Consider the following 10,002-nt stretch of genomic DNA (forward strand, 5'->3'; position numbering starts at 1 on the left):
CACACTCTCTCTCCATGAGAAAGGCCCGGCCGGGGCCCCAGCCTCGTGTATGACAAAAGAAGCGGGGCTGGCTCCGCCGGGAGCCCTGAGAACAGCGCTGCCGCGGCTCGGGGGGCGCAGACCCCAGGGGTGCCCGGGTGGGGGAACCGATCTGGACCGGCTGGGCTGGGGAAGAGGCGGAGGTGGAGCACGCTCCGCGCCTCCGGCAACTTCTGCAAGTTCCGGGGATGGCGCCGGGGGCAGGGGACCCTCCCCCCACCAGGCCTTGGAACCCTGACCCCAAATATTTGCGAGCAGGAGAGAGACGAGAGACGCCGGTTTCGGGTCGCGCGGCCCGCAGCCCCTGCCCCCAGCCTGGAAGGTAAATACTTACTTAGCCTCGGAACCAGGTACGGGCTAATACTCAACAATACTGATGCCTTGTTTTTTTTGCTCTGTCCGGACCGCAACGCTGTAGCCAATTTAGATATGCTATAAATTTAAGAGGTTGCCATGGCCACCGCGCGCCCATTGGCCGCCGGGCCCCCTACGTGCCGCGCCACGTCACCAAATCTGAATAAGGATGCGCGAATTAGGCGGCGGCCAGACAAAGATGAGGATCGGGACCGCTTGAAAGTGGGGGAAAGTGCCGGCGCCTCCGCCACCGGGGAGAGCCGCTCCGCAGCGCCGAGGCCGGCGGCCACCCGAGACCCCTGGGGGAGCCCGGAGCGAGCGCTGGGGCGCGCGGTCCCGGGCATGAGGCTGTGAACGCCGCCACCCCAGCACCCCGCCCCGGGCACCCCGCGCCAGGCCCGCGATCGCCCGAGGACTTGACCGGCTGGGTCTGGGTGCGCGCCGGACTCGCCCGGCGGCGGCCGAGACGCGAGGCGGGGCGCGGCGGCGCGGCCCGGGGGCCCGAGGGCCGGGGGCCCGAAGGGAGGGCCGGGCGGCCGGAGCCGCCGGGACGCGGGGCTATGATGGTGCACTGTGCCGGCTGCGAGCGGCCCATCCTCGACCGCTTCCTGCTGAACGTGCTGGACCGCGCGTGGCACATCAAATGCGTGCAGTGCTGCGAGTGCAAGACCAACCTCTCGGAGAAGTGCTTCTCGCGCGAGGGCAAGCTCTACTGCAAGAATGACTTCTTCAGGTAAGAGGCCTTGGCGCGCCGGCCCGCGGCGCGCCCCGCAGGGTGCCAGGGCTGGGCGCACCACGAAACCCACCCTCGGGCCCGCAAGCATGAATGGGGAGCGGGCCAGGCCCCTGCTCTCTTCCCTCCTCGCCCCCGGAAAAGGGCTCGAGCCCCGGCGGAGTCAGAAGGACGCGGTTCCCGGGCTCACGTCGGTTCCTCCGGGTCGGCCTGGAGCGGCGGTGAGGCCCAGGAGAAAGCGCGGACAAACTTGCTCTCCACCCATCTCGGCTCGGTCCCCAGAGTGGAAGCTGCAAGCCTGGTTCTGAGATGAAGGAATTTTGCCAAAGTTCGGGGTGGCTGGAGGCTCTTCCAGGCTTGCCCCAGAATCCTCCTGGACAGACAGAAACTTCCCAGCTCCATAGGGAGTTGGTCCAGGAAGGTTTCCTCTAATGATGACGGGCAGGGTCCTTCTCCTGCTCACCACCCCCAACTTCTTAGAACATTTCCTCCCGGGTTGAAAAGTGCAAATGAAATCAGAACTCAGAACCAGGACCTCCCGGGTCTGGCCTGAGCGGTGGTGCCTCCCTCAGGCTGCTCTCAGGGGCCCCTCAGGTGGGCTAAGGCAAATCACTCCTCAGGGCCTCAGTTTCCCCAGCTGGGAAAGGCCGGGGATGGCTTTCCAAAGCTCAGCCCTGCCAGCAGTGCCGGTTGCCCAGGGCTGGCTTTGTGAGTGCGAATAACGGCTCAGAGGAAGGGGGTGTGATTAACACCAGGGAGAGAAAGGCTGCTCGCCCGCCCCAGAGGCTTGGCACCAGGGAATTTGAATAGGAGAAAATGTCAGCCTCGCCTTTACACGTGTAAACTCCCCGGCCCGGGAGGCCCTCGGCACCTAATGTGGCGGGGCTTGCAAAGTGCCTAATGATTTTTGATAAGGTGCATATGGCAATTACGCTGCCGGATAAGGCCAAAAGTGACTTATGGCTTCTAATGCCCTCACTACATCAATGTCACCCAAATTCACCCTGTTTAGAGATGTGGGTGTAAGTAGATGTGGCCCCCCTCCAAGTCCTGGGCCCTCAATCTCTGCCCCCCACCAGCCCGTGCCTCGGCCCTCCTGGTGCCAGTCTGCATCACCCATCTGGGGGAGGCCAGCCTTCGCCAGCATTCAAGGAAGAGAAGAGAAGGAATTAGAGCAGGAATTCAGGGAAGGGAGGATTTGCGAGATCCCGAGATCCCGTGTCCTGGCAGTACTGGGGTTAGGGTTGCCTTGTGCTCACATTCTCTTGCTGCCTGCAAGAGCCAGGGATTCTGGGGTGCTGCAGACTCAGTCCCTGCTGTCCAGAGTCCCAGCTCTGAGATGCTACTGTCCACTGCCTGCTGACTAGCTCCAGGGGGTCCCGGAGTGAAGGGGACTGGAAATCCCTCCTGGTGGCTGTGGGGGCTGGAGTGAACAAAAAGGTCCCTCCTTCCCTCCCAAGCCCTGTACAGGATGAGGGGCTCCCTGCTCCATTGCTAGGACCAGCCAACCAGGCCAACTGACCCTACCTGGGCCCCAGAAGCCTGGAAAGGACCCAGGAGGCAGAACCAAGAAGTGGCCCAGATCCACCTCCCTGGCTTACAATCCTTTGTGACCCGGAGCGCCAAGGGCCCAGGCACATCTGGCAGGGATGTAGGGGTGTGGGGAGCCTCTCTGGGGGTGCTCTAGGCCCTCTGCTTGTCTGAAGGCTATGCCAGTTGCTAGAAGATTGGCAGAGTCAAAACAAACAAACAAACAAATAAAGCATGAAGGTCCAGGTCCCAAGAACGGCCCCCCACACTGGCCTCTTGCGCCCTGACCTGGGAGAACAGGACTGGGGGCTCGCTTGACAGATGTGGAAATGGAGGCGTCTCAGAAGCTAGGGCAGGAGGAAAGAGGTCAGGGGCTCAAGAGGGATGCGACGCCAGGCTGCCCCAAGGTGACTGGCCGTGTTGTGTCTGCAGGCGCTTTGGCACGAAGTGCGCGGGCTGTGCACAGGGCATCTCGCCCAGCGACCTGGTGCGCAAGGCCCGCAGTAAAGTCTTCCATCTCAACTGCTTCACCTGCATGGTGTGCAACAAGCAGCTGTCCACGGGCGAGGAGCTCTACGTCATTGACGAGAACAAGTTCGTGTGCAAGGACGACTACCTGAGCTCGTCCAGCCTCAAGGAAGGGAGCCTCAACTCAGGTATGGAGGTCTCAGCCCTCTCCAGCCCCGGCCCCAGTGCTCTGCCACCCTGGCCAGAGGGCCCTCTCCACCCTGCGCTGCCGTTGGGCAGTCCTAGGGCAAAGCCGGCCAAGGGCTGGGAAGAGAGATGGCCCCGAGGCCAGTCACACCGCTTTCCCCACTGCCAGCTCTTGCACACGCTCCTTCCATTCAAGAGCCTTTTCCAAGTGCCCCCCATTTGGGCCGTCACAAATTCTCCTTCTCTCGAGTTCCCGGAATTCAGAGAAGGAAGAACATGCACAGCCCGGACGGTGTCAGTCCTCTCCTGCCCCTCTCCAAGAAGGCCGGGCTCTCCAAGGATCCTGCCTCCCCCGCACCCGGGCAGTCGCTGAGAAGCGCTGAGAGGGCTCAGAGCCCCTCCAAAAGCCCAGCCCCGCCTGGAGGGAGTGGGCGGGCGCCGGGCCCCCGGGGGAGGGGCTGTCGCCGGGTCTGGGAGGGAATCCCGAGGGGGTGGAGGTGCCCTGGGCCGGTGGAAACCGGCTCCCGGATTGGAGAGGCCCCCCACGGCTGCCGCTGACGCCGCTGTCCCCTTCCCGCTCCGTCCGCCCGCAGTGTCCTCCTGCACCGACCGCAGTTTGTCCCCGGACCTCCAGGACCCGCTCCAGGACGACCCCAAGGAGACGGACAACTCGACGTCGTCGGACAAGGAGACGGCCAACAACGAGAATGAGGAGCAGAACTCGGGCACCAAGCGGCGCGGGCCGCGCACCACCATCAAGGCCAAGCAGCTGGAGACGCTCAAGGCCGCCTTCGCCGCCACGCCCAAGCCCACGCGCCACATCCGCGAGCAGCTGGCGCAAGAGACCGGCCTCAACATGCGCGTCATCCAGGTGCGGGGCGGCCCCGGGGCACCCCTCCCCGCCCGCAGCCCGCGCCCGGGCCGCCCAGGCCGCTTCCCGGCCGAGGCGCGGGGGAGCGCAGCTCGGGAGGCCGTGGCGCGCCCGGGATCGGGGCCCGACTCCGCGCGCAGAGCTTCGGGCTGGAGAGCTGGAGAGCTCGGCCCGGGGCCTCCCCTCTCTGGATCCCGCCCCGTCCAAGGAGGGTGTTAAGCCGCCGGGACACAGGACCCTCCCTCCATCCCCCGAGCACTGAAAGAGGCGGCTCTTCCCGCGCCTCCCCCTGCGCGGTGCCCGGCGCCGCGGACACAGAAAAGCGGGCAGAGCCGGGCTGGGGTCCGAGGGGCCGAGGCGAGAGCCAGGCCGGGCGGGAGGCCTTTATGAAGCCGTCAGGCGCGGGAGGGCCGAGGGCCAGGAAGCCCCAAGTCTTTATGAGTCGCCCCACGGGTCCGCGAAATCCTTCACCCTTGGCTGCTTCGCGCGCCCCCCTCCGCCCCTCCGGGCCTAATCCGGGCCGGCCCCCGCCTCGGGGCGGTGTCGGCGCGAGGAGGCGCTAGGACCCAGAGGGCGGCCCGCGCGGGGAAGGGAGGGCGCCTCGGAACCGGGCTCACTGCCCCCTCCTCTGTCCCAGGTGTGGTTCCAGAACCGACGGTCCAAAGAGCGCCGGATGAAGCAGCTGAGCGCGCTGGGCGCCCGGAGACACGCCTTCTTCCGGAGTCCACGGCGCATGCGTCCGCTGGGCGGCCGCTTGGACGAGTCCGAGATGCTGGGGTCCACCCCGTACACCTACTACGGAGGTAAGGGGTCGCCAGACGGGGCGTCCGTGCCTTGATCGCGCCTCCAGGCGGCTGAGGGGCCCCCGCGCGCTTCCTCCCTTTTCCTCACCCTGGACGCGCACAGTCAGGGACACACATCAACAGGCACACCAACCCAGGGGGACCCCCTGGACGCAAAATCACACACACAGGTCGAGTCCTGCTTGCAGTGATACACGCGCCCGACGCACAGGGGCACAGGCGCACCCCTGGGGGACACCCGGGCCCGCTCCCACACTCGCTTGAGTCCAGAGGCCTCAGGGACAGCTCTGCGCACATGATCACACACCACCACTCCAGGGCTACTCCACCCCAGCTACGTACGCACTGACCCACATACCTGCAGAAACAGGGGTTCACCAGCACACACCCCTGCGCGACAGGCCAAGGTTTAAATCCTCGACACAGGGCCCCAAATGGACACACTGCTTGCCGCCCGGCTCCTGGCCGCATGTGCGTGCCACCAACAGGAACTCTGGCCCCAGAGGGCAGTGCAGGAGGTGGGGGTGAGGGGCAGCACGGTGGGCAGCCTGCTTCCAAGCCAGCAACTCTGCTCCTCAGCAGGGGCAATGCCCCAGCCCTGGCACTACTCGGCTGATGCCAGCACTAGCTCCGCACCGCACAGGACTCCTGCCCACCCTTCAGCCCAAGCACGTCGGGGCTGCTGGGGCTGGAGTGCGGGATGGGTGGCGCCTGTTTTCTGCACGGGGCTGGAGAACCGCGGTGGGGAATGAGTGGTTTTTAAAATGATCAGTGGCTTGCGAAAAGGAATTTCACATTTGGGGTGACCAGGCTCAGGCCTGGGCTGCACTGCCCTCTTGATCACGAGCTCCTTCCCCGCTCTTTCCCTCCCTGCCTGCACCCGCCATTTCCCCCGCACTTGCTGATGGCACCAGCACCACCCGGTTGCTTGGTTGGTTGGATGGTTGGTTGGTTTCCTGGCTTTTAAATTTTTATTTATGTGGGATCTCATTGCTCTGGAGGGAGCCCTGAGGCCCTCCCTTGCGGGCACCTCGGACGCTTCCCAAAGCTTCAGGCTCAGAGAAACACCCGCCCCCCCCCACCCCCACTTCATTCCTGAGCTTCTGGATTTGGGAAGTGCCCCGGAGAGGGGGAACCTGTCCACCTGCCGGTGGGGAGAAAGCAACCCAGCTGGGAACTGGTGACTTGTCCGTGAGAGGCGGGTCTGGGCCAGGAGCCCGCGCCCAGGCGGACCAGGAGGAAGGCCCGGCAGCTGGCGTCAGCTCAGCTCAGGCCTGGGAGGCCGGGGCTCCAGGCGGACCCCCAGAAACTGCGTACTAAAAGTGCTTGTGCGCTTTGGGGGCACAGACCCTGTGATGGCCGGGCCCAGGTTGGCGGCTACAGACAGCACGGAGGGTGGCCGGGGCTGCCATCTGCACCCACGACGCTCTCCACCCCTCTCTGCGCCGCCGGCACCGGGTCTCCTCGGCCCGCGCTGCTGCTCCGGAGTTTTCCCCGCCTGGGTCATCAACCAGGTTTCCCCAAGACCTGGGGGCCGCCACCCGGCCGCTGCCTTCTCTACCCTCACGTCTGCTGGATGGGGTGGGGGTCTGGACACGCCGGTCCCTCTTTTCCCGGAATGGGGGGGCAGGACCCCCAATCCCTGCGAAGCAGCCCCGCCTAATCCGCGCTGGGAGACCCCGGCGTCGGCGGCCGGCGGCGGGCGAGAAAGGGGCCGGGCGGCGGGGCCGGCGGCTCCCCATGGGAGCGCGGACAAAGCCCCAGCTGCGGCTTTTGTGCCCTTTTCAGACGGCGTTTGTTCCAATTACCTCCGGCCTGGCCGCCATATGGGCGGAGGCGGCGCGCTGCGCGCGGGGGCCGCGGCCCTCGCTGGCTGGTCGGCTCGCGGCGGCCCGCGACCGGCCCCCACCCCGAGCCCTCAGGGGCCCCGAATTTGCCACTTGCAATCCTGCCCTTCATTTTCGGGGAGAAAGGAATGAGTGGCTTTTAACATCCGGCGGTATTTTCACCTGCCCGCATAAACTGTCTCCAAGCCGCGCCCCCAGACACCCCCATTGGGACTAATTTCAGGATTTGGAGAGGGAAGAGCCGCCGCGGCAGGGGGTCCCCGCAACTCGCCGGGTGACAGCCCGAGACTGAGCAGGGCGCGTAGATTCGCAGAGGAAATCGGGCCTGGGGAGCGCTGGTTTTCCGCCTTATAAAGCGGGTGTTGTCAGCGGTGCCAGCCCCAGCATGCTCCTTTTGTGGGGTCCCACACCCCAATCCTCCAGAGTCCAAGGAGCGTGGAGAGGGAGCAGCTTCTCCGAAAACCTAGGGGAGGCGGCCAGGGGAGGAGGCCGGGGGTGGCGGGGAAACACAATTTGTGGAGAGCTATGTCTGGAGCCCACAGAGTCCCTCCCTCACCCGCTTCCCCTTTCGTGGGCCGGACGCGCGCCTGTGCATGTCTCTGGAGAGCCCCGGAACTTTCACCGGATTTCTCAAAAAGGTTCAAAGCACCCAAATGCTTGAGAACCTGAGGGTCCGGCAAACCCCCCTCCCTTCCCGGTGAGACCCGCGAATCAGCCTTGACCCCGACGTGCCGGTGGAACTGGGGCGCGCCCCTGCTGATGTCGGGGACCTCCTCCCGCACGCCCAAGTCGCTGGGGCTCAGCTTCACCCGTTGCAGCCCAGCGGGCGGCGGCACCCGCGGCGGGACCCCCGGCTTCCACCCTGGGGGGCTCGCGGCTGCGCTCAGCGGAGCGGGGAGCCGCGGCTGGTGTCCGCGGGGCGGGGAGCGCGCGTGGGCGCTGAGGCCACCTTGCGCGCGCGGCCGCGTTCCCTGCGCTGGGGCTGCGCGGGAGCCGGGCTCCTCCGGCGCGCGATCGCGGGGCTCCCCACTCCGCGCCCGGGTCTGGTCGCGCGTCGCCCTCCCTGCGTCCTTCCCGGGTCCCCCGCAGGCCGGCCCGGGGTCCTCCGGCGCGGCCGCCCAGCGCGCTCTGTTCGCGTCTCCCAGACTGTCTGTCCCGCGGCCAAGGGTGTCCCGCCTCTGCGTGTCTCCCGGCCTGGGGACGCCCCTTGGACGGTTTTCTGCTGCGCCCGCACGGGCCAGTCTCTCCCCGTTGGGCGGTCTCTGCTCTCCGTCCCCCACAGGCGCGGGGGCGCCGTGTCTCTGCGTCCCTGCCCGGCCGCACCTCTGTCCCGGGCGGCCTCTGACATCCTGGCACCTTTCTCTGGCCCTTATTGTCTCTCGCGGGGCCCGGGGCCGAGTCTCTCCCGCGTCCGCCCGCCTCATTGTCTCGCTCCCCGACGCGCCCCGCGCCCTCCACCGCCGCGGAGACCCCTCGGCTCGGGGGGGGGGCCGCCTCTCCGGGCCCCTCCCTGGCCTGGAGTCGCCGGGCCGGCGCCGCGCGGTCTCTGCGCCCCGCCGGCCGCGCCGGCCCCTCGGGCCCGGGTCCCCGGGCCGCGCCCCAGCCCCGCGCGCCCCTCGGCCGCGCCCCCGCTCACCTGTGCGTCTCCCCCCGCCCTCCCGCAGACTACCAGGGCGACTACTACGCGCCGGGAGGGAACTACGACTTCTTCGCGCACGGCCCGCCGTCGCAGGCGCAGTCCCCCGCCGACTCGAGCTTCCTGGCGGCGTCCGGGCCCGGCTCGACGCCGCTGGGCGCGCTGGAGCCGCCGCTCGCCGGCCCGCACGCCGCCGACAACCCGCGCTTCACCGACATGATCTCGCACCCAGACACGCCGAGCCCCGAGCCGGGCCTGCCCGGCGCGCTGCACCCCCTGCCCGGAGAGGTGTTCAGCGGCGGACCCAGCCCGCCCTTCCCCATGGGCGGCTCCAGCGGCTACAGCGGACCCCTGGCGCACCCCAACCCCGAGCTCAACGAGGCCGCCGTGTGGTAAGGCCCCGGCCCGGCCGCCTCCTGGACGCAGCCTCCCGAAACCAAAACGCCCGAGGTGGACGCGGCCCGGGGCTCCCTCAGGGGTTCCCTCTCGGGTCCGCACTCAACCGGCGGCGGCTCCTCGGCTGGGCACGGAGGGGGCCCGCGCGCCACCTCCACCCGCAGGCTCTGCAGACGCCCAGCCCGCGGCCCGCGCTCTCCCGGCCGCCGCGAGCAATTTATTGGGACCAAAGTCAATCCTCCGAGGGTCAAGCAATTTCGAGCCCGCTCCAGACTTCCCAGCCCCCCGCCCAGCGCCCCCTCTTTGGACCCACAGAGGGTGGAGGCCCAGGGGGGCGGGGAAGGCCATTTTTTTCCTCCCCTCTCTGCAATCCGAGTGGTATTTTGTAATCTTATTTCCCACTCTGCTTTCCCCATCTTAAAAGAAAAAGGTGATAAGAAAAACAGATTGAAGGGGAGCGAGGAGAGGGAGCAGGATGTGGGGGAGAGAAGATGGAGCGCGCCCGGGACACGCTTCACTAGGGGGCCCGGGGAGGACGGAGCCACCTGCGCGTTGGCGCCCCCTGGTGGCCAATCTTGAGGCTCAAGGTCAGCTTTTCCAAGAACAGGGGTTCCTGCAGGACTTGGCCAGGGCCAGACCCCCCTTTCTTACGTTGACATTTACTTGGAGATAGGGGATCCAGGCCAGACTCGAACACTCGCCCACCCTGCTCTCCCCCGGGCAAGGCGCCAAGGTGTCTGGGCTCTGGTCCCCCAGATCCCACTCCCGGCCTGGGCCTGGCCGCCAGGCAGTCAGGTGTACAGTATTATACTTTTTTGGAAGTTGAACGCTTCTAGTTTCCTTATTTTGTATAAAGAAGAAACAAATAAAGTATGTTTTTGTGTTTACTGTTTATTTATTGTACTCTAGTTATCTGGGGTTGGACATTTTTATATTTTTAAGAGGTGGGTGGGCAGAGTGAGGGGGGAGGCAGAAAGAGGTTTACCTAAAAAAAACAAAAAACAAAAAATCAACTTTTTTTAAAAAGAAAAGATTAATAAAAAAATTCTTTTTCCCTCTGCGCTGTGTGGTTTCATTTTTTGTCCCTGCCTTCATAGTCACTCAAGGGTGGACAAACTTTTTCTTAGCTCTCTTTTTTT

At 65.9% G+C, this 10,002-nt stretch overlaps 1 protein-coding gene across 1 annotated transcript; it reads left to right on the top strand.

Annotated features, from left to right (window-relative positions):
* The first annotated feature begins 383 nt into the window (after positions 1 to 383).
* Positions 384 to 9,130, top strand: LHX5 (LIM homeobox 5). Its single transcript, XM_037511533.1, has 5 exons — positions 384 to 1,126; positions 3,089 to 3,312; positions 3,904 to 4,181; positions 4,819 to 4,984; positions 8,496 to 9,130. The coding sequence occupies exons 1-5, from the start codon at positions 954 to 956 to the stop codon at positions 8,861 to 8,863; spliced, it is 1,209 nt and encodes a 402-aa protein (XP_037367430.1). The 5' UTR covers positions 384 to 953; the 3' UTR covers positions 8,864 to 9,130.
* The last annotated feature ends 872 nt before the right edge of the window (positions 9,131 to 10,002 follow it).

Source organism: Talpa occidentalis, unplaced genomic scaffold, assembly GCF_014898055.3.
Source record: "Talpa occidentalis isolate TD23 unplaced genomic scaffold, MPIMG_talOcc4v2.1 talOcc4.14, whole genome shotgun sequence".
Taxonomy (NCBI): domain Eukaryota; kingdom Metazoa; phylum Chordata; class Mammalia; order Eulipotyphla; family Talpidae; genus Talpa; species Talpa occidentalis.

Excerpts from the sequence above, each read along its gene's own strand:
- LHX5 (XM_037511533.1), top strand. The coding sequence starts at position 954 with ATGATGGTGCACTGTGCCGGCTGCGAGCGGCCCATCCTCGACCGCTTC. Across the intron at positions 1,127-3,088 it reads TGCAAGAATGACTTCTTCAG|GCGCTTTGGCACGAAGTGCG; the intron begins GTAAGAGGCCTT and ends TTGTGTCTGCAG. Across the intron at positions 4,182-4,818 it reads TCAACATGCGCGTCATCCAG|GTGTGGTTCCAGAACCGACG; the intron begins GTGCGGGGCGGC and ends CCTCTGTCCCAG.